Below are 24,492 nucleotides of genomic sequence, written 5' to 3'. Positions count from 1 at the left end.
ACAAATTTGAAATAGGAGAAGTATGCTTAGTATGAACTAAATAATGCAAACACATAATCCAGCATAACAGGAAACCAAAATTTTATAGAGTTACTCATCATTTCTGTTGCTTTCAGCATCTTTTCTGGAGCACTGCTTGCAAATTTTGTTTCTGGGTTCTAACATTTGTAGCGGGACCATGGAGGCCACAGTTGGTAATTCCATCCTTTCCTAAAATAAATGGAATACAGAATTCAATAAATGAAAGTGCCTTGAAAGTGCCTCTTCTTCCCCAGAACTTGCAGACACTCAGTTTCAGAGATATGATCACTTTTGTAAACCTCATCTGTTTCATTTCCATCAGTTTCGTTGTTCAAGTTCACTTTCTTCTCCGTTTCACCCAACCACGAAAGTATGTGATCAGTTGATGCCATTATAACTTGCATAAATTGACTAACAACACTCACAGTACAAACATCTCGCATTTAACACAAGCATAAGACAAACCTTGACTTATTACAATGCACAAAATGTGAGTAGCACCATTACTCGTTACTGAGCATACCGCTCACCAAACATGCACTGTCGTGCCTTATAATGAATTGAGGGTCTTTGTTTTCAAAGATAATGGAAATGACTGACACATTCCCTTTTTAACAATCTGTTAGAAAGGTACAGGGAGTTTCAAAGGTAGAGGTCTTGTAACATTCCAACAAGAAGCAATATACTACGAAGGTGAGCGCTGCGCTCACCATGCGAGTAACCGCGGCGTAACGAAATGTAAAGATTTGGAATTTCCTGATATGAATAGCATTGAATCATAACACTATTGCAAGTTTCTGTAGAGTCTTTTACTCACAGGTGCGTGCAGAGAAAGTGTTGAGAGGAAATAACTAAGTTATGTTGAGAAATATATGCAAATACATACTTGTAATGGAGCTGCATATCTTAATAAAACTTAGTAATTACATGTTTTGTATTGAATTAAGGTGATTGGAGCATGTTTGCTCATACATGTATGTGTATAGTTTGGATACTTGTGCATATATCAATGTTAAAAGCATATTTATAATTTCTTGTGACGAATACTGTTTTCGAGTTTCCTGGACTTCAGTAAAGCACATAACATGCAGCAGACTATTTTTAATTGTAAGGTGGTAACACCGGGCTGACTAGCTCAGACGGTTGAGGCTCTGGCCTTCTGACCCCATCTTGGCAGGTTCGATCCTGGCTCAGTGCGGTGGTATTTGAAGGTGCTCAAATACGGCAGCCTCGTGTCGGTAGACTTACTGGCACTTAAAATAATTCCTGCGGGACAAAATTCCAGCACCTCGGCGTCTACAAAAACCTTCAAAAGTAGTAAGTGGGACGTAAAAAAATAACATTATTATTAAGGTGGTAACACCATGGTAATTTTGGCAATGCTGTATAGAATGTGCAGAGGTAGGGGAAAAAAGTGGATACTGTCTTTGTTTGTGTGGACAAAGTTCTGGTTGTGTTGTGGACATTAACAATAAGTATATTTTTAAGCACAAGGAGGAATAAGCTGGAATCAGAAAATATGGAGAGAATTATAGTATCTCACAAGAGAACTACTGTATCAATACGGTCATATTGAAACCGACAATGCAATTTTGCTGATAGGATGAGGACACTATAAAATAGTGACGTACAAAAATATAGCTGCCATTTCAAAATGGAAGGTGTCAAAATCTTGATTCAAAATCGGTGTAACAATGCAGCTACCAGACAACCCTTGCATCTTGCTGGCTGGTGGCTGTTTGTGGTGTAGGGTTGGAGTTTGCTGGAGAAAGAGAGAGAGAGAGAGAGAGAGAGAGAGAGAGAGAGAGAGAGGGTTGGGCTACTGCATGCCAAGGTCACTTTCTTAGGGAACGAATGTGCAACATAAATCAGGTACATGAATCGAATGATAAAAAAAACAAATATTTTTGGCACCACGCACAATGAATATGCACTTCAAGGCCACATTGTTCTTTACAGTTTTCCTTACTTGTTTGAAGGCAATATTTTGCTTGCACTTCAAACTCAAGAGGTCCTTCCATTGTGCAATTGATTGGGAACCCCAAATATTCAATCTGTTCTTGAACCTTGGGGAAGAATATTGAAAATAAATGAAGGATTGCATTTTCAGTATGCTGTTTCTCTGCTAAACATCAAACTGAATGTCTTAACAAGCCGGCATAATGTCTGTTAAATGGCCAAATAAAGCCTTCAATTGCCAAAAGAAAAACATATCCAAGGGCTACATTTTCCCTGTAGTGCCGGGAGGAATCTGGAGAATTTCTATACTGTTGTCTGAAGCAATGTCTTCAAGATAGCTTTCATCATTATTAGTCCAGGAATCTAACAGTTGCTCACGCTTATGGGAAGAAGGCTTCTTTAAACCAGTACTTCCTTTTTTTCTCATTTTATTGATTTTTGTGGCTGCTACAATTATATTTTCGGCATCAAAACACTTCTTTGGAAATTCTTGGACAGAAAGTTTCAGTTGCCTCCTGTAGTACACCTAGCTCTATAGCTGCAGTTGCTTAAGTGCGGCCAGTATCCAGTAATCGGGAGATAGTGAGTTCGAGCCCCACTGTCGGCAGCCCTGAAGATGGTTTTCCGTGGTTTCTCATTTTCACACCAGGCAAATGCCGGGGCTGTACCTTAATTAAGGCCACGGCCGCTTCCTTCCACTTCCTAGGCCTTTCCTGTCCCATCGTCGCCAAAGACCTCTCTGTGTCGGTGCGACGTAAAACAAATAGAAAAAGAAACCTCCTGTAGTACAATGAATAATTTTGGTAAAAGTATACAGGCCATACTAAGTGTAGGCATAATTGTGTACAAATGGGTGAACGCACTAACTGATTGAACAACTGTTTCTGTATGTTTCTCACCAACAAATGCTAGAATCCTTTCTGCTTTCATTTTGCACTTGAAACTGATCTGTATTGTATATTGAAGACAGGGTGTAGTCTTAAAATCACTCCATAGCTGCTCCTACAAATTTCTTTCCGACTTTACCTTTTTCCTCTTCCTGCAGATGCTTACAAGGTGCAAATTTCATGATTTGTCTACTTTTGATTCTGTACTTTTTTTCAAAGCAGCTCATCCAACAAGTAGATGTGCTGAAATTACTTTGTCCCATTTAAATCTCTCTTGAAAGTTCCAAGGCCCACAGTTGCAGGTCTTCATTCCAAATACTCCGCTTCAACCTTCTTGCTTCTGCAAAGTAAGAAAATTATTTTTATATATCACATTCCTGTGTTCAACAGGACTTACTGATGTAGATTCTAAATTTTTCTTCCACGTGTGCAGTAGTCATAGTGACGTTACCATACAACAATTTCTGGAAAATCCGATTCTTACCCCCCCCCCCCCATATTTAGCTATAAATGTACAGCTTTCCTCTTGTACGCGTCGGAGCCGATGACCTTCGATGTTAGGCCCATTAAAACAACAAGCATCATCATCAAGCCTCTTGTACGCAAGAGCTACAGCATGTTTGACTTTCTTCTGTGCGCTGGAACCATAGCTTGAACTGATAGATTTTTCAGGTTATTACGGTGCCGCTTCACTGGTTTGACAGGAATCGGACTCCGGGCTCAAACTCGGATCCGTAACTCCTCTCGTACCTGGCAGTGGTGTGCTGCCTTCTCTGCATACTGGAACTTTATAAATATTTAACATGTTCAGAATTAAATGTGGTACTGCCTGAAGTAACCAAACTCTGTTCTTTAATTTTGACTAATCTTGCTGCTAATGCCAATGTCGAACGATCTTTCTCGGCTCTGAAGCGGATAAAAACTTACTTAAAAGTACGCAAACACAAGAATGATGATCAAAACTGTCATTAATTTCAATTGAGAAGAACCTCCTGAAAAGCTGTAAGGAGAATCCGGGGTTCCATGATTCTATTATAGACATTTTTGCTGCCAACAATCGCCAGATATAACTGTGTTACAATTGTAATGCCTGAAGATTTACGGGGAGGGCTTATTTGTGTAAGTTTAAAAATGCATGCTTCTATTTAAGCTTTAATACCCATAAATTGTTTTTATCCATGTTTCTACAAACTAGTGAGCGAAACTTTGATAAGGATCACGTACCACCACTGCTCTTATCATTAAATAATTAAACTGAGTCTAACTATTGTCATTTTTCTTATCCTCCATGGCCAAGTCCATTATTCTCCATTCATCTCACATGACCCCATCACCAAAGTCAATTTATATCTATAGCTTCATCCAATGAGTTTATTCCTAACTTACATGTACACCCTGATTTTGATGAAATTATTGTCACTGGAAACACTTCTAAAATAATGAACGATACCCATTTTATTGGCAGTCATCAGTGTTCAATAGAAAAAATGTCCCACTGTCGGCAGCCCTGAAGATGGTTTTCCATGGTTTCTCATTTTCACACCAGGCAAATGCTGGGGCTGTACCTTACTTAAGGCCACAGCTGCTTCCTTCCCACTCCTAGTCCTTTCCTGTCCCATCATCACCATAAGACCTATCTGTGTCGGAGCGACGTAAAGCAACTTGTAAAAAAAAAGGAAAAAAAAAGAAAAAGAAAAAAGTTCAAGTAGTCAAGGAAGGAACAGAAGGCTTTTCAGGTTACTGGCTACATGAAGAAGATTATGTCTAAAAACCTCCATGATAATTTTATAAGTTTGAAGATAAAACTGATGACTTTAATTGCAAAGATTATGAGGGCAATGGAAAAGGAATTCATATGCAATAATTATTACATTCTTCCACGTAGGATTGATGTCAGGAAGGGCATCTGGCCTTGAAACAGACCAGGCTATGGGAAGAAGAGGAGGAACAATGATAAAGAATACGTATGGTTCTTGATAATTAATCACAAAATTGTGGGGGTCCATGAGAAAATTACTACCATTACAATCTAGTATCTAGTAATAAACAATTATTATGTTTTTGTAACAATACATCAAGAGCTGGAATTTTAATTGAATTGTTTTGTCATTATAAAATATGGATGGATATTAGATTATTTAAGGACTCTTAATTACATGCCTATGCATGTATATTTAGATATTTTTATAAATAAAATCAATAAAGAAGACAATTGTGCATCAAAATCCTGGTTCTTATATTTTAGGGATGTTAGTTAGGTATGTTGAAGTAATTTCAAGTTGACCATCATCTTATTTTATGCTCAGGAATTATTTCAAGTTTCATTCACTGTTATAATGTACTTCCTGTCTATAAGTGAGGCTGTTGAGTAGACATGTGTACTTTCTACAGTTACATTATTGATGTCAAGACATGTTAATTTTGGAAATATTTCAGTCCTATTATTTTTACACTGAAGTGTAAGAAAGATTTATCTCCCAATAATTTGAGTTCAGAGTGTTGCTAAGATATTATGTAAGTTATATGAAATTAAACTGGAATATTGATATGGTGTCAATTAAATGTGTTTATGTAATGAATCTTGAAAACACTCTACTTCTATTGTATAGTATAAATTATGGAATTACTGTAGATGGAGTGCAGCAACTTTCTTGGTAAGACATTGTGAAAAACATTGCAGTGGCCCAAAATATTTAGTATGATCTTTATTGGTACTCCAGATTGTTGTTTACATGGATGCTAATTTGTGATATTTGAAGTCTTTCCTCAGTTAATTTATAACTGTCAGCCTGTTGAAATTAATTTATGAATAAATAAAGTTGTTCCTTTTTCAGGTATAATTTGTTATCATATGTTTTCTTTTTCAGGTAGTTTCTAAATATATTTATTCTAAATTAGTTTTGACAGAGTGAAGAACTGAAGAGTTATACAAAGAATTTAAAAAATGGATACTACTTTGCAATAGAAATGGGGGTTAATGTGGGAAAGAGAGAGGCAAACTAGAGCAAACTGAAGTGGCAGATGTTCTCGTGGACTGGAGTACCAGCCTGTCTTTGGAAACTGTGAAAGAGAGGAGTGAAAGGACAGGGACTGTTAAACATAAGTGCAGAGAGACCCGATACCTAAATGTATCAGAATGATCTTCAGCAGAACACTATTGACAAATCCTATCCATTTCAAAGTCACCATAACTGTTCTTCATCTATAAGCCCAACCCTCTACATTGGATTGTCAATTCATACTGTAGCCTAATATTTATTCAGTACCTACACGAAAATTTTCCAACACTGATCTAATCTACATTCATACTGAGATGCATAGATACACAGATGAGGGACTCCAGGTTTGACATCAGCTGTTTCTTAAGTCCAGGGAAAGCATGTGTCCTTAACATCAGATATTGGTTCCTATTTACCTTTCCTCCTGTAATATCCCCTCCAGCCCTCAAAGACATATCACAATCTGGAGATACTACTACTACTACTACTACTACTACTACTACTACTACTACTACTACTACTACTACTACTACTATAAGAAATATACTGTAGATACCATACTAAAAACTTCAGACCAATGCAATGCTACGGTACTCTTCTCATGTTCTCTATCAACAATATCCTTACCTCATAAGTTACTGCTCTCCATCTGATTCCTTAGCTTATAAATTTCTAGTTAAGTGAGTATTTATGTTTCTGTTAAGGCTGATTGTAAGAAAATGACCTAAGTTAGTAAAATTCAATTTCCCTCATGATTTCAAAGCTTGGAAAAATTTTAACTTTGTTGGTGTGAGAAATAACCTTCAGAAGATTGGATATCTTGATAACAAAAATATTTTTTAAAATTAAACTTTTGAAATAACATTTCATTTCATCTTGTCTAAAAATCACTATTGTCCTATAAAATTTGTGTTTTCGTTAAACTTACTTTCCAATAATTGTGAAGGAATGATGACCATGTTCATATCAAAATATTCTCAATGTTGAAAGTGCTCCAGTATGAAGCAGTCACAATAGCTTTATCACTGACTGTAATAAAGTCTTCAAGTTGGGTATCCACAGGGCAGTTTGTATAATGAAATAGATGCTCAGAAACTTGAATTGCACCACAACTGCTATCAGCATTCTGCTTATTACCCCATCTTTTGAGTGTAGCCTTGGTTCTGTGCATTCCAGTTCTCATCCTATTAACCCTCCAAGTGCTGATGTTTTCACCCTTAAGTGCAGAGCATTCTTAAGGCAGCTTTCAGGTACATTAAAAAAAAAAATTATAATAAATACAAATTTGTAACTTCTTAAGACGTCTTCTCCAAATGGAGGTAGACGATCCACACGGCCAGCTTTGATCCTGACGTTGTGGCATATTATATATCAAATTGTTCAGGAAGAATTAGAGAATAAGATAATAATGTTTTACTTACAAGTATCCAGTAAAAGTATAATGGATGATTAGTCATTTTTGTTAAAATAAAAAATATTCCAATTTTTGAGGTTGGTAACAAGCACTACATTATCTGAAATTAAATTCCAAGATATAAAAAATGTGCCAAATTTCGTTACAAGCACAATGATATATAATAATAGAAACTTCCAATGAATAATAAAAAAGTCACAGGTAAAAAGACATGGAGAGTGTCTGTTATGGTGGGCCATTAGGTCTAGATGTGCCTGGTAGGGTTCGCACATTTGGATTGTTTGCATCACTGCTTGCCGCATCACTATAGTCATGGGTATCTAAATTAGGGTCATATTCTTCCCCACTCCTAGAAGAAAAATCGTCTAATGATAAATCATCAGGAAAATCTTAAACATTACAAATGTCGTCTTCACTTTCATCACTCTCAAGCTTCTCCAATGCTTCTTTAATTGCACTTCACTCATGTTTATATTATAATAATCACTAACTAGAATTAACCAATTAAAATAGAGTAAATCAGGCACACAATTATCACAAATTGGCTAGCAAACAATAACCTTCAAATGCTCGAAACAACTGGACAGTTTGAGCAGACGTAAATAAAGACCAGTAGCTGACAAGATCGCCGCTTACTGCTTTCCTTCCCCAACCAAAGGCCAACTTGCACGACCTACCAAATAGAGAATTTCATTTCGCAGCGAGAATGTTCGTAAAATCGGCAATCGATTTTACGAGTTGTTATACTGATTTTAAGAATAATCTCACTGCGAGATGATAGCACTTGAGCCAGGACCCGAATCGTCACAGTGGATAGCACTTGGAGGGTTAAGGGTCTTACAAACAGACCAAGATTGTAAAGTGTGTGCTAGAGTTCCTTCTGTTGGCCGATTCCAATCAGATAGTGTGGATTGTTGCTGCCAGTATTGATTCCTAAGAATGCTCATGGTACACCTCCGTGATCTGAGATGCTGTTGTACTATTTCTTGACCATAGAGAGTACAAGCGTGTTAAGTCTGTCTTATACTCTTGTGAAGGGATAATGATAAATGAAATTCAATGATACTGCCTTGATCACTAGTAAATAAAATTCTTAGAAGCTGTATATGAACTTTCCCTTCCAAGCAGCATTCTGGAAACCTTTCCAAGTTCAGATAAATGAGGAGTTCTCGTTTTCAACCTGCCTTTGGTAAATTATTTTTTCATTTACAGCCTTACGTGAAGTAAAATACTAAAGAAAGTATGGATATATTGCTGTATGGTATAAGATTATTTATTTATTTATTTATTTTAATTTACTTATTTATTCATTCATTTAATTATTTACTTATTTATTTATGTTTTTTCCTAGTGGTGTAATGTCACGCTAACACATCGAAAGTTTTCTGCAATGCAATGATGGGAAAGTGACAGGATTGTGATGGTAGTGTTATGTGAAAATGGGAAACGATGGTTAGTTGTTTTTAATGTGAGTTATTAAGGAAGGGTGATGAATATGCAGTCCATAACATCATCACCATCATATTTGTTGAATTTTCTTCATACTTTTATTTTGTACTTTATTACAGCCTACTCAAGAAACAGGGCCAAGAATTGAATTGATGTATGATGCTGAGCAAATAATGTAGAACCAAAAGAACAGTAATGGAATATTTTCTCTATCAGTCTTTGACAGTACAGGTCAATAGTTTATGTCTGTCTGTCTGTCTGTTAGGTCATCAGCCCAGAGGCTGGTTGGATCCTCAAATAGCACCACCAAAGGTTATGCGGTTATAAGGAAACCGCAAAAACCAATGGCAGCACCGAAATGAGGCGTACTAGGCAAGACGAGGAGTGAAGTAGTTTGCCATTGCTTTCCCCACTGGGTCAGAAAGTGCTATTGCAGCACGACTGACCCTATGAGCAACACCTTTCATAACACTCAGATGCACTAGTCGTGCTCCGAATGTCATTACTTAGCACCACCCATACCCCAGCAGCTTCCATATTGTCACAGCCATGGATGAGACTGGGACTTCGGTGGAAGCTACACTTTACTCTGGCCTGTGCCAAGAGATGGATACAAAAGTACTGCATCCATCAAGAAATGGCAGCAGGCAACAATAGTTTATGTACTAGTACTTAATCTTAGTAAACCTACTTCATGAATTTGATATTGAAACATGTACAAGTGAAAATTGTGGATCATTGTCAAAACAAATGCCTGGAAACTCATAGTATAATATTTATTTTTGAATTTTTACCGTATGTACTGTAAATATGTAAATATGAATAAAAATGAAATGCATTGAGTATGGTATAATACCAAATGCTTATCAACAGTTATAAGGTTTTATTATGGTGATACTTGTCCTATCATCATCATCATCATCATCATCATCATCATCATCATCATCATCATCATCATCTCCCCTCACTGTTCCAGCCTGGTTGGGGCATTTATACACTCCTTGACCTTTCTCTCTCCTTCCACCATTCTTCTTCTGTATTTCTCTTCAATTCCAGGTTCCTTCTTCTTATACTGGTCTTGATCAAACCTATCCATCTTCCTCTGGATTTCCCTCTTGCTCTCCTTCCCTCAAACTTAGCCTCCACCATCAGTTTTGATATGCTTCCAACCTTCAGTCTCTTTAGCCTATATGTGCTAATCATCTTAGTCTATTCTTCTCAGTTCTGTCATTCAACTTTTCTACTTCAATTTCCTTTCTGACATCTTAATTTCTGGGTGTATAGTACATATTACACATCACTTCCTTACACTTTTTTGGTACCTCCTTCTTACAAATTAGTTTCCTTACATTCTAGTAGAATGCATTCACCTGTTACACCATTATGTCAAACTCTATATCCAGCCTTACATTTTGCATTAATTTGCTTCCGAGGTGTTTGAAGCTATCCACAATAGGAAAGATCACAATATGAAGATAAAGTTGGAATTCAAGAGACCAAAGCGGGGCAAATACTTGTTTATAGGAAGAGGAGATAAGGATTGTAATAATTTACCAAAGGGGATGTTCAGCAGATTTCCAAATTCATTGCAATTATTTAAGAAAAGACTAGGGAATTTGCCACCTGGGCAACTGCCCTAAATGCAGATCAGTGGTGATTGATTGATTGATTGATTGATTAATTGATTGATTGATTGATTGATTGATTGATTGATTGATCTAAGGAAAAAATGTCTGATATTTTATTCCTTTCCCTTCTCCATCACCCCTAGAAATCACCACTGCCTTTTTCCTTTCCACACTGAATTTCATGATGTATTTCATGGTTTTCTCTTTCAGTATGTCCAGTTGTTCTTGTACTTCATTAGTATCCATTCCCCACAGCACAAGATCAGCATACACCTTCATCTCCCTTTCACCAAATGCTTCCATTGTCTACTTCACAGTTTGACCCATTACAATCATAAATAATAGTGGTGACAGCATGCTTCCCTGCCTTAGCCCAGTAACATTCCTAAGCTATTCTGCCCTCCCAACTTGGGTCTGGATATAGCTAAAACATTCGGCATACATTGCATATAGAATTTCAGTCGTTTGTTTGCTAGCTCCTTTTCCATGGGTACACCATAACATGCCTTTACTATATCAAGAAATATAATCTCTAAATCTTTGCCACACTTTCAATACCTTTCCATCAATAATTGTTTTGTACTAAAGATGGTGTACACTTTTGATCTGCCATTTCTAAAGCAATACTGCTTCTCTTCCAACTATCCTTCCATTTTTTCTCTCAATCTCCTTTCTACTAACCTTTCCATTGGGGTATTTTTGCAACTTATAACATTAATGCGATTCCTTGATAGTTATTGCGTACTTTCTTGATCCCCCCCCCCTTCCTTTTTCCGTGGTTTCCCATTTTCACACCAGGCAAATGCCGGGGCTGTACCTTAATTAAGGCCACGGCCGCTTCCTTCCAATTCCCAGGCCTTTCCTATCCCACCATCGTCGCCATAAGACATATCTATGTCGGTGCGACGTAAAGCAAAAAAAAAAAAAAAAAAAAAATTTGATCCCCTTCTTAAACACTGGTATTATTATTTCCTTTCCTTGTCATTGTGGTACATGTTTCTGTATCCATATACATTTTACCAATATCTACAGCCATTTTAGACTAACAGGTCCAGCTGTCTTTGTCAAACTACCTCTTTTGGATGATATCAATTGTTTGGTAAACAAGGTGGAGAAATTCAATTAAGCTGACATCATTGTTTTTATTCAAAGTACAGTAGTCCTCTTTAGCAGCTACACACCTATGTCTGTATTTGGGAAGTAGTTGAAATCTATTCTAGAAGGAACCTGGCTCCCTAGCAGATAGAGTTGCAAAATGCAATTTCTGTATCCTGTCTGCCTCTGAAGATCATGCTGGTTAGATAGTTGTTCAGGTGTATGATTGCTTGGCTAAGACAGTATGGTAGATAGGGTCTTTTATCTGTCTTCAAGTAATTTCTGTTGAGCTAGGCCTATTTTTGACACCAACATTAGTAATACCTGACATTTCTTATGGAGCCAGTCCTTGCTACGAATGATGTGAAAACATTGCTCATAGGGTTAGTGGGCTTGGCAGACTGATATGTAATGGCATTGTCCGGTTTGGTGAGGAAAGAAACCTTTGTCAGCATACTGTTGATCAAACCTGTGCAAAGAGGGAGTAATAGAAAGAGTAGACAAGGACAAATATTAAAATACAAAAGGATAAGAACAATTTACACATCTTCATAAAATGCAGTCTTCAAACAGATGAGCTCTCTCATTATAAATCCCAGTTCTACATTCATTTCTCCTTAGTCCCCAATGAGCTTGTTTTCCTTTGTGTGTTTCTTCTATATTCTTACTGTTTTACCATCTGTATTCACCTTTGTCTTATGTCTCTTCCCTTTTCCTGCATTTATTTCGTTTTATTCTTATCCTACCCATCTCACACCAAGACTAAAGATCCGTCAAGATGATTTCTCAACGAATGTTGATGCCCATCGTCCTGATGAAGCTGGGAAGCAGATGATTGTTATATTTTGTCAGTTAGCCTCTTAGCAGTTATCATATCAACCAACGGTATATATTAAGGTCCAACAGGACATACTAAGGTAGTGGAGTAGGGGTAGAAGGGCATGTATTAACTGATCCTTTCAAAATTTACATAAATCTAAAATTGATCTGAATCCGGAAAGCTACAGATTCATCATGATGAGTGATGTATCATACTCTCTGAGACATGTATAATACGCAACCTTTCCTTGAGCCCTGTGCTCCATAGTGCTGAATGGGAACTAGGGCTCAAGAAAAGGTTCACGTACTATATGTTTCTTAGCATCATAATCTTCACTTCATTCAATTACCAGGTAAGCTTATGACAATTATTTTCTTAGAAATGTATTTTGTGTTGCAGTACTAATACTAGTTAATTACTCACTCTAAGGTCTGAGTACTAACAGCTGTCTTCATTTTGTATGGATCAGGGTGAATAATATTTATACCAACAAATGATGGAAGGGTGCTCAGGACAACCAACCAAAACTATTTTTATGAGTGTCATATGCCTGTGAGGCTGTGTCTGGTGAAGTCACGGATTCTATTGTAACACACCATTATCATCCTACATGATGTGTATTTATCACAGGGCCATTTAACACACACCATTAGCACCACCACTACCATTATCATTACCCTGTGAGTATTACAAAACAGAACAAGTGTTTACACACAACAATCATAAAAAATAGGTTTTGAAAATGCTTTTGTTCCTGTACACATAGGGTGCATCGGCAGGACATGATCTGTTGAATGTGGTGGAAAGACCCCACAATTGTTTGAGGATCATCCCTGCTGTGGCAATTATCTGGACCACTAGATTTTCAGATTCAATGGTGGTAGCATACACAAGAACCTGCATCAGTCCTCCACACCAAAAAGTTGAGAATGGTCAAAACAGATGATCGAGGAGACCATGGTATGAGACCTCCCATGTCAATCCACAGTCCTGGAAATTGTCAATTCAAATGTCCATACACATTATGACTCAAGTGTGCTGGCACCCCATCATGGTGGAACTATAAGAGTCATCTTGTCACAAGTGACACATTGTCCAACACTTCTGGAGACAGTCGTCGACTACACCTGCCAACATGTATGCAGTGAATCGTTCTTGAAGTGTGCATGTAAATGTAGCATGAGAATTGCTTTCATTGTTAAAAGATCCTGTCACACTCTAATGATGCTTTTTCTGGAAACAGCATGGAGGATGTAAATGTAGGATGCATTTGACTCTGCTCCAGATACCATGCTACAAATTGTGCATATTGTAGATAATTGTCTGGTCTTTAGTGGTGCACATGCTGCCTGTGAAAAGGATGTAATAGCTACTAACACTGGACATTAACTGCATTCCCCTGGCAAGTTCCCATGTTATGTGCAGTTGTTAAGGTATATTCCTTTTTCCCTTATGAAATGTAAAGAAACAGAGTGTTAAATAATAATGTAATGTAACTACATCTAGAGACTTTTGTTGAAGTTAGTACTGCAGTGAATATCTTTATGAACACTTCAGAACAGTAAATGAAAATTTAGTCATATTTGAAATTTTTTTTGGGTCTATGTTGATGCTTGTTGTTTAAAGGGGCCTAACATATTGGTCATTGGCCTCTTGTGGGTCTTTATGAAGCTCCTAACCCTGAAGCTAAAACTATTTCTGGAATTGTAAAAGATGTATTTTCATGTTTGGATTTGTCCTTTAAAAATTGAATAGAACAGTGTTACGATGGTGCCTCCCAAATGCAAGGGAAATTCAAGGAGCTGCAAAAGTTAGTCTCAGATTTCCAACCAAAAGCCCTTCACATGTACTGTGCTACTCAGATTCTGAACTTAGCTGTTGAAGACAGCTTGTATGAGGGACATGATGAATTTGGCAAAGGGATTAAATCACTTCAATTAGAGAATCTTCAAAAAGAGTTCATCTGTTCAGAAGCATTAACTTGGATGAGAAGAATAATGAGACTGGACTTTGTGCTGTGTGTCAGAGTCTGAGTACGAGAGCTTCCCGCATTCAACAAATTTTAAAGAACTACAAGAAAGTGAATTTTCTGAAGAACACCCATCAGATGAAGTGTCAAAATGTGCAGGACATCTAAAAAAAAAAAGCTTCAGTTTGAAACTCCTTTTGTGAAGACTCGCTGTTGTCATCAGCCTCATTGAAATTCCGTGCCAGAGAATCAGTGCAGGAGTGGTAGAAACTAAATTTCAGTGTCTTGTTGAAATTTTAAAAGAAAACTGTAAGATTTTCAAATATTTGGGGAACTTGAATCAAGGAAGAGCCTGGATTGGTTGGTGATCCTGAGGTTCCATGGTATTTCTTTTGAAAAAAATTCAAAAATCTTGGGGCTTCCAATCCTCATAAATTTAGCACTCCCAAGGATCACCTTCAGCCATTATATGTCGACATAAGTGACACACTAACACTGTATGATGAAGAACAATTTTATTTAAAATACAAGAGTGAAGAAAGTTACTACAGGAGAGAAATAATGTGTTTCAGCTGCGAACTGTAACAATGTAAAATTGGAACAATCTACAGAATTGTTTTGTAAGCATTTAGACATAGGTAGACTCTCCCTTCACCTCAATAGGATTGGTGACATTGCCAAACAAAGAAAAATCCCCTTGTCTCAGCGCAGGAGATAATGAACTTTTAACTGAAGGCAGGTGTGTTTGTAAGCTTCTACCAGAAGTCTTCAAATGTTTGAAATTGCACCGTTCCTGCGATGACTGCTATGCCAAACTTTTCTTCAGCATTCTTTGTCACCTGAGAATGTACTTAAGATCCATTAAGAGCAGAAGAGGTTAAACAATGTAGCGCTACTACACACCCATCACAGTGTGCTGGACAATTTGAACCTAAGGTCTCTTGTCAATGAATTTATCCTGAAGAACATGTTGCATTCTCGAGCGAGAAGAATTACCTATAGTACGCTTCTGCTTTGGCATGTTGTTTGTAAATGAAGGGCTGTTTATTAAAATGATCATGACCGGGCGAGTTGCCCATGTGGTTAGGGGCGTGCAGCTGTGAGCTTACATCCGGCAGATAGTGGGTTCGAATCCCACTGTTGGCAGCCCTAAAGATGGTTTTCTGTGGTTTCCCATTTTCATACCAAGCAAATGCTGGGGCTGTACCTTAACTAAGGCCATGGCTGCTTCCTTCCCACTCCTAGCCCTTTCCTATCCCATTGTCGCCATAAGACCTGCCTGTATCGGTGCGACATAAAGCCACTAGGAAACAAAAAAGAACTGATCATGAATATTCAGACCTAATTAACCGGCCACTACCAAGATCTCCAGCCTGGTTGGAATCAAATCTGGGGCACTCTGAAACAAAGGCTGACCATTCAACCAAGAAGCCGGACATGGTAAATAAATTAAATGGTAAGTAAATAATTTGTGTATGATGCAATGTTTCCAGAAGTGAAAGGGGACATGCTACATATTTCTTCAGTAATTAACTATGGTTCTTCGTTATGCCACTATTGTTAACTCTAGCAGACTTTGAAATGAAGTAAATACATTTGGTTAAAAAGGAATACAGTATTAAGTAACCATAAGCTATCAAATCAAGAGTCTTGTTTATTGAGTCTCTAATTATGAATACAATCTACTACAAAAATTAAATTCAAGGACAAGTTATACTCTACTTTACTATATTGCATAATACAAAGGAATTTTACAATTTAAATTATAATTTAATAGTTTACAGTCTCAAAGAAAGCATAACAAGTATGTGCATCTTAAAATATTATGATTATGATCATGAGTCAAAAGAGGTGAGAAAGGAAACAGTCTTACAGAGTATAATTAGTAGGAATGCACATTCTGGTCATAAATGAGAATAGACTTAGTGATCATTAGATAAATATACACTTTTTCAGATAGTTGCAATGTAGGATCATACATGCTGCTAAATTAACAATGGATGAAAAGTCTGCAGTTGCTTTTCTTTTCAAAATATAGGACTTTTAAAGATCTCCTTTTACATTAACATACTTTGGATTGCATTGAGTCAACTGAAACATTGTTCCATTTTGAAGTTAAATTTCTTATAGACTTTCAATATGATCTTGAAAAATGACTCAAAATTTCTTCAAAGCGCATTCCTATATCAAATATTTTTTCACGAATGCTTTACAGAAGCTTTAATTTGTAAATCAAAGTCTAGTAAAGTGATCTTATTATTACTCCTTCCCATATGCACCTAAATTTATCAAGACTAGAATTTTTTGGTTTAACTTGCTGGTACCTCAGTTCTTACAATCACAAATGGACTGTAAACTATAAAACTGTACCATAATTATTTATTAGTAGGCACTAAAGAAGGGTAAATTTAAAGTAAAGCTGTAGTTTGAAGTTGTTTTTCTGAATTACTTCCTCTGAAACATTTTATTCATGATTACATGATTCAAAAGTCATAAAGTGAAACTTCCCTTTTGTTCTGCTGTTTCCTATTCTTCAAGAGTAAAACTTGGTGAAATAAATTTAAAGCATTTAAAGGAAAATTATGGACACCTTAGACTTTAGTATAGCTGCATTAAGAGAATTCTTGGTATTTTTTTATCAAGGACTGAAGTTACAAGCTACCATTGTTGCATCGGATTTGTGTTCATCTCTAAATATTCTCGTCCATTGTCCAGTAAGTGGTTTAAAAATGCAACTTCTGCATTATGTTTGAGTGCTCCAATGAGTTCTGGGTATCTCATTATTAGATTTGATCAGTTACTGAGGACAGCCATTCAAAAGCAGTTGAAAATACATACTCCAACAAGGTAATTCAGTTACTGTTAAGGACAGTTGATATTACAGCATCCTTTGTTAATTATGACATTCCTTGTGGTTTGTCATTTGGTTTAGAGCTTATGGGTATGAAGTTTTCTTGGACTGTTATTTAATTTCTTTAAACTTATTGTTAAAACATGAACAATCTTTCTCGACATAACACTGGATTGCATTCAATATAAATCTGTACGGTAACTATACAGTTGTGAATGATATTTACACATGGTACTGTCCGACTTGTTAGGTGAACGGTCAGCGTACTGGCGTTCGGTTCAGAGGGTCCCGGGTTCGATTCCCGGCCGGGTCGGGAATTTTAACACCTTAATTGGTTAATTCCTACGGCACGGGGGCTGGGTGTATGTGTTGTGTTCATCATTTCATCCTCATCACAACGTGCAGGTCGCCTACGGGCGTCAAATAGGAAGACCTGCACCTGGCGAGCCGAACCCGTCCTGGGATATCCCGGCACTAAAAGCCATACGACATTTCATTTTTTACATGGTACTCTTTATAGCTTGCAAGGAAAGTTTCACATTTAACTGTGGCTGATAAAATTGGTGCCAAATGTATTACTACAGCAGAATATTTGAGTCATTTCTCTCTACTCACAACCTTTAGGTACTGGTATGTTTTTTCAGTATCTTGCTCGCTACTGTGGTAGCAATACACAACCACTTAACCTAGGTCCAAAGACATAAAACTAAAACTTCTCTCAAGCTTATAGATATCTTCTTCAATAAAACTCCTTTTATAATTTTCTCAATATTTGCTCTTTTTAAGGCATTTTTATTCAAAAATATTTATAATAAGAAAGAACAGAAAAAAATAAAAGTAATTAGAATAAACCATACAATTAAGTAGCTATAGACATGTACACTTTAATATTCTATATTTTATATTCCTCTTTGGCTGAAGAAGCTGCATGTAGAACTTGCTGGAGTTTCAGTCATATTCGGCTCCAATAGTGATGCTTATCTGGTCGGACACTATCAAAGTCTGATGATACCAACGGTTTGTGTCCAAAACAACTGTAAAAGAGAAATGAAGATTAGTATATTTTAAAAGTTAAATCAACGTTGTTATTTAGTGTACAGTGGAAATGTCCATTGCAATGATGATTAGAGTATATCTATATATCTAGAAGTAAGGACCAGAACAAAGCACTCCATTTTTGCTTTAAAATACACCTGGGAAAGACATTATTTAATGAGGTTGTGCAACACAGTCACTTTTCATGTATGTATGTATGTATGTATGTATGTATGTATGTATGTATGTATGTATGTATGTATGTACGTACAAGGGCCATCCGGAAAGTAGTACCCGTTAGCATTGCATGAAGTGCTGACGACTCGGGTAGCCGCTGGGCAAGGTCAGACTGCGTCAGTGGCTTGTCTGCCTGCTCTGTGCAAGGTTGCGTGATGCTAGCATTGCCTGTGTTGTGTCTGTGATCGTTTAAAATGTTTAAACAAATTGAGAACCCTGTCAGTTGTGAAGTGAGGGTCATGATTAAATTTCTTAATGCACGAAACGTTCGACCTTGTGATATTAATCGCCAATTAAAGGAGGTGTATGGAGACAATGTGATGGATGAGTCGTCTGTTCGGCGCTGCAGTCGCAACTTCAACCGGGGGAGGGGGAATACACATAATGATGAGCATTCAGGGAGACCATCTGTCATTACAGACCAACTGCTGAGCGCAGTAGACGAATGCGTGAGGAACGATCGGTGCGTCACAATTGATGAACTCTGTGAACATTTTCCTTATGTGTCTTGAACAATTGTTCATGAAATTGTCAAAGACCATCTGCATTATTAAAAAATCTGTGCAAGGTGGGTCCCTCGCATGCTTACAGAGGAGCACAAAACCAAGCGCATGGCTGCAGCACTGACGTTTCTGGGACGTTATTCCGATGAAGGAGACTCTTTCCTGACTCGCATCATTACTGGGGACGAAACATTGGTTTGTTATGCATCACCTGAGAGTAAACGACAGTCAATGGAGTGGCATCATGCTCATTCACCAACCAAACCAAAAAAATTCAAGACAGTTCTATCCACCAGGCAACTCATGGCAACCGTTTTCTGGGATCGCCGAGGTGTACTGCTCATTGATTTTATGGCCCATGGAGACACAATTAATGCTAATGTGTATTGTGAAACATTAAAGAAATTACGGCAGGCAATACAAAATCGACGGCGAGGTCTAGTGTCTACAGGTGTCATTCTCCTTCATGACAATGCCAGGCCTCATGCAGCTGCAATAACACAACTACTTTTGCAGCAATTCAAGTGGGAAACCTTCGACCATTCCCCGTATAGCCAGGACTTGGCCCCTTCGGATTTTCATCTCTTTACAAAGGTTAAAGACTTAAAGATTTGACAGCGATGAAGAACTTAAACGAGTCGTGACTACGTATCTCAATACGCTGGCAGCGGAGGACTATGACAGTGGAATACAAAAGCTCGTCCCACGTTATGACAAATGCCTAAATTTGCTTGGAGATTATGTGGAGAAGTAGTGTAAAGTATGCTCTTTCCAATAAAAATGTGTATATTTGTTAATATTTACTCCTGTGTCTTTATTGTGCAAACGGGTACCACTTTCTGGATGGCCTTCGTGTGTGTGTGTGTGTTTTTTGTAATTTGTATTATAGAACTGTTTCAGTCATGTACTTTTTTTGGAAATGTTTTAATCAGATACATGATTTCTTGTGAGTGCAAGATAATTACCATATGGCTGTTAGAGGGTGGTTTGTATATCAGTACAGGAGCAGACTGATGTCTCACAAATAGATTATGTGACTCTGGACTGGAGCAAAGCTTTTGACCGGGTGTCACATCAAAGACTTCTGTTAAAACTTAACAACTTCAGCATTCAGGGTAAACTGCTGGCATGGCTGAGGTCATTTTTGGTGGGTCAAACGCAGTGTGTTGTATATGGAGGAGCCAAATCAGACCAAACCACAATTACTTCTGGAGTAATCCAGGGCAGTGTTAGGGCCCCTCCTGTACACAGTTTATGCTCTTGACTTACCGGATTGTGTAAAATTGACATTGGTGCAGTATGCCGATGACAGTCATTTACAGAGCCATGAAAAACAATGATGATATTGTACAATTCCAATCGGATCTAGATAGTATGGCTCTGTGGTGTGAAGTAAATAAAATTTATATAAATATTAAGAAGTGTAAACATATAAGACTAAGCAGAGATAAAAACCACTCCAGAACCAATCTACTCTATGTGGAATCCAACTACCGACTTCTAACTCCATCAAACTGCTCGGTATTCACATTACGGACAGTCTGAAATGGAATAAGCATGTAGAGGAAGTGAGGTGCAAGGCATACAGAGCACTAGGTTTTGTCTGTAGATGTCTCTCAGGAGGAAGAATTAAAACCCTACAAATGGCTTATATTTCCCTGGTGAAGCCCATACTACTATATGGCCTTCCTTCCTGGCATCCAACGACAACAGAAAATATGAGGAAACTAGAGGGTGTCCAGCGACGAGCGTTTAATTAAACACGCCCCTTTAAACACAGCTTAATTACTGCTCTGTTAAGAGAGGCCAAGGAGTTGCTCTTATCCCTCCCCTCACCAGAACAACCTCATATTTAAATGGCTTTTACGCAAGGTCTGCTTGTATCTTTAATTTTCTACCATCTGAGGTAAAACTGCTTCCTCTTCCTCACTTCCTCTGTGCAGTAAAGAAGATGTATATGTAAATAGAAACCCATATGTGATGTATATAACTTGTATAAATTAGAATTGTAAGAAAGATGGGTGCAAGTACAGGTGAATGTAAGTGAATATGTATGCGTGCGCAATCCGCATGTGGGAGTGGCTGTGAATGAGTGTGTATACAGGGGTATGAGTGAGAGTATAAATGGCTGGGTCTTCTTACTCTAATACAGGTATGTATAGAATAAATCAAGATAATAATTATTATTCTAAGAGTACAGCATTTGGAGTGTAAATATGTAAATTTAAAATTGTCTACATATATGTAAATATTCAGTAGAGTTTATGTACACATACATGTAGGGATGGAGATACTTCTGTGTATGTGGGGCTTGCCCTTTCTCCATCTACAACTCCTAAATTGTACATTAAGGAAAATAAATAAATAAATAAATAAATAAATAAATAATAATAATAATAATAATAATAATAATAATAATAATAATAATAATAATAATAATAATAATAATAATAATAATAATAATACCTTAACTTCGGCCAATTTTTTCGTGTATTTTCAAAATTTAAGCATGAAATGAAAAAAGAAAACCTACAACACGTTTTCCTGTCTTTGACTGGGTTAGGGATGTAATAAATGAACCATATATTGGCTATTATTACAATGGGGTCGCCACTCTCTAGCTGATTTTTATTAATGACTGATAAATGCTATGAAATGATAATGGAGAGTTTTGCTGGAATGAAAGATGACAGGGAAAACTGGAGTACCCAGAGAAAAACCTGTCCCGCCTCCGCTTTGTCCAGCATAAATCTCGCATGGAGTGACTGGGATTTGAACCACGGTATCCAGTGGTGAGAGGCCGACGCGCTGCCATCCAAGCCATGGAGGCTCCTTAAACATGAAATATTCCCTCTAATTTTCTGGAATATATAAATTCTGCCATGTTTATTCTTCATTTTTAAATATGAACATAATTCTAATTGTTATGCAGTAATGAATTATGATTATCGAAATAGTCGCCAGAGGTAACTTTCGCCCCCGTATAAATAACTCAAGGAACAAAGTTTTCTTCGACTTAGTGTTACTTCGGCCACTGTGAATGTTTTTTTTTATAAACCTGCAGAACGCCCAGTATCAACAATCACAAACAAATTCAAATGATTTGTGGTGAAACAGATGTATAGTGATCAAATTTACAGGATATTTCCAAACAATTCATATTTTTCCCAAGGAAGAAACTATTTTATACAAGCATTGTATGATATTACAAATTACATGTTGCATTGCATAAATATTTGAAATGGTACAAAAGACAATAAATAACAGGTACGAAAGTTATAAAGTCCAATTTATTGTATGGAGAGAAATGAAGGTCGAAAAGGAAGCGATCTTGTAGACTATACTCATAATACACTACCTTCCAAATTAAAAAATATCTGGGCTCTCAATAAAGTTCATGTATATCGGCCATATCAACTGATATCAGTTTATGCAGCAACATAGTCTGTCTACAGGCATATTTATAATTGAAAATGGGAGCCGTCTTTCCCTTCCCTGTCTGGATAAACTTCTCCTTACTTCTCAGAGGCTTGCCGAACCGTTATTGTGCCTTTACTAATCTCTTCTAAAGCGTTCTTGAGGTAAACAGGATTGTAATTACAATATCCGCAGCCGCTTAATGTTTTCCTGTATGTTCTTGGCATAGCTGAATTTACCCCGGAAGAGGACAACTTATATCACAAATCTATTCACGGGAAAACCTATTTCAGTAAAATGCATCAAATTGGGTTGATCAGTTACCAGACATACTTGCATTTTGACCCCATTTACCACTGGAATGGAGAATCGAATGCTGGGGCTAGGGAACAGTTTTTTTTCTGCTGTTACCAGACAAGACAATAGTCAGGCCTGCAAAAGAAATCAACTGACTCAACAATGAGCCTGCTAATGTTCTCTGGACTACCGAGTGTTGATAGAGCATTCTTTTGTGTGTACATTTTAGTTGTTACACGTGGTTCATTTCTTTCAGCATAGGAGGCAGGAGAAAATCAGTGTTGCTATTCGTCAGTGGCCAAATTTACCCCGTATGGCTGAAGTTACCCCAATTTATGGTACCTACAGATATGGGCCAATGACCTTAGATGTTAGGCCCCTTTAAACAACAAGGCAGCAAGTTATCTACAGATATGTGAATGACTCATGTGTCAGAAACGGTATCAATATGCCCAAGAAGTCCATTGTAGCTCATATCCACATATTCATTTAATTATCAGAGAGGAGGAAATGTGCCAATAATAATAATAATAATAATAATAATAATAATAATAATAATAATAATAATAATTTATTGATGGTAATACCATTTTACAACACAATTAAAAATACAAACTAAAAGAAAGGAAAGAATCTGTGGAGTGTAAGAAGAAAAATGTATAATTATATACATAGTTTATGGTACAAGTAAGCACAGGAATGTAATAATCACTTCTGGAGATTGTGTAAGTGATTTCTGTATGTTGACAATGAGCAGTTAAATACATCAATATCCACTTTGTTCAGCAATCTTGACGTTGTTTAATTGGTTTATGCATAATGCATGATTAATTCTATGTCAAAATGTGGACAGTCTATAATTAAACCTTGTGCACTTGTCTGGTACAAGGAAGTTTTTCTTTTCTTGGAGTTATGGGCAATTCACCAAGGAGAGGAGCAATATAAAAATGAAACGTGTATCCCGGAATTCATGGTGTTGTGACCGACTAAGTAGATTTAATGATTATTGTAGGGCTATATAATCAGCATTATCATATGGGAACTCTGCTCTAATTAATATAAACGAAGACATTTATGTTGTACTGAATCTAATCTATGGATAGAGGTCTGATAGGGAGTGTTCCATACGGGTGTAGAGTATTGAAATATAGGACCATGGATACATACGGCAAGTGATAGGTAGTTAAGTTGGAAACTTTATAATGATTTCTTACAAATATTTCCAATATATTAATTAAATTATAGATAGAGTGAATAAAACACAAAGTTTGTTAACTTGTGACATAGGAGATGGAATGTTGTTATTACTAAATTTGTACTGAAATGATATTTACTTGTTTAAAATAATTACATTTCTCATGATTTTCAATGCATTTTTCATACTTTTCTAGATGATGTAAATCTTCTTGAAGTTTTAAACAATCATGTGGGTAATTAACTTTAATAAAAAAGGTTTGCATTGTCAGTAGACAAAAGCAATTCTGAATTTTTAAGTATACTTTTTATGTCATCTATGTACAGAGAAAAAAGTAAGAGAACAAGGTAAAATCCTTGACGAACTCCACTGGTAACAATAATCAGCTAAGAAAAATGATTCCTTACTTTAACTGTCTGTGTGCAAATTTTAAGATATGATTCAAACCAGGAGAGTGTCCGACTCATTGGCTGAATGGTCAGCGTTGAGGCCTTCGGTTGAGAGGGTCCCAGGTTCGATTCCCGGCCGGGTCAGGGATTTTAATTGCTTCTGATTAATTCTTATGACTCGAGGACTCAGAGTTTGTCACAACATTTTCCTCTTCATATTCAGACAACACACTACACTACCAACCACCACAGAAACATGAATAGTAATTACATCCCTCCATATAGGGTTGGCATCAGGAAAGACATCCGGCCGTAAAACATGGCCAA

General features: G+C 37.0%; 1 protein-coding gene across 1 annotated transcript in view; it reads right to left on the bottom strand.

Moving 5' to 3' along the window:
• Positions 1–15,875: 15,875 nt before the first annotated feature.
• LOC136864277 (uncharacterized) overlaps positions 15,876–24,492 on the bottom strand; it is a 459,021-nt gene continuing 450,404 nt past the window's right edge. Inside the window, exon 6 of the mRNA XM_067141051.2 lies at positions 15,876–18,126. Coding sequence (XP_066997152.2) covers positions 18,041–18,126 — 86 coding nt within the window. The 3' untranslated portion in view covers positions 15,876–18,040. The remainder of the gene's footprint in view (positions 18,127–24,492) is intronic.

The sequence above is a fragment of the Anabrus simplex genome, chromosome 2 (assembly GCF_040414725.1).
Source record: "Anabrus simplex isolate iqAnaSimp1 chromosome 2, ASM4041472v1, whole genome shotgun sequence".
Classification (NCBI taxonomy): Eukaryota; Metazoa; Arthropoda; class Insecta; order Orthoptera; family Tettigoniidae; genus Anabrus; species Anabrus simplex.
The sequence above is the reverse complement of the archived record's forward strand: the minus strand, read 5'-3'. Positions and strand labels throughout refer to the sequence as shown.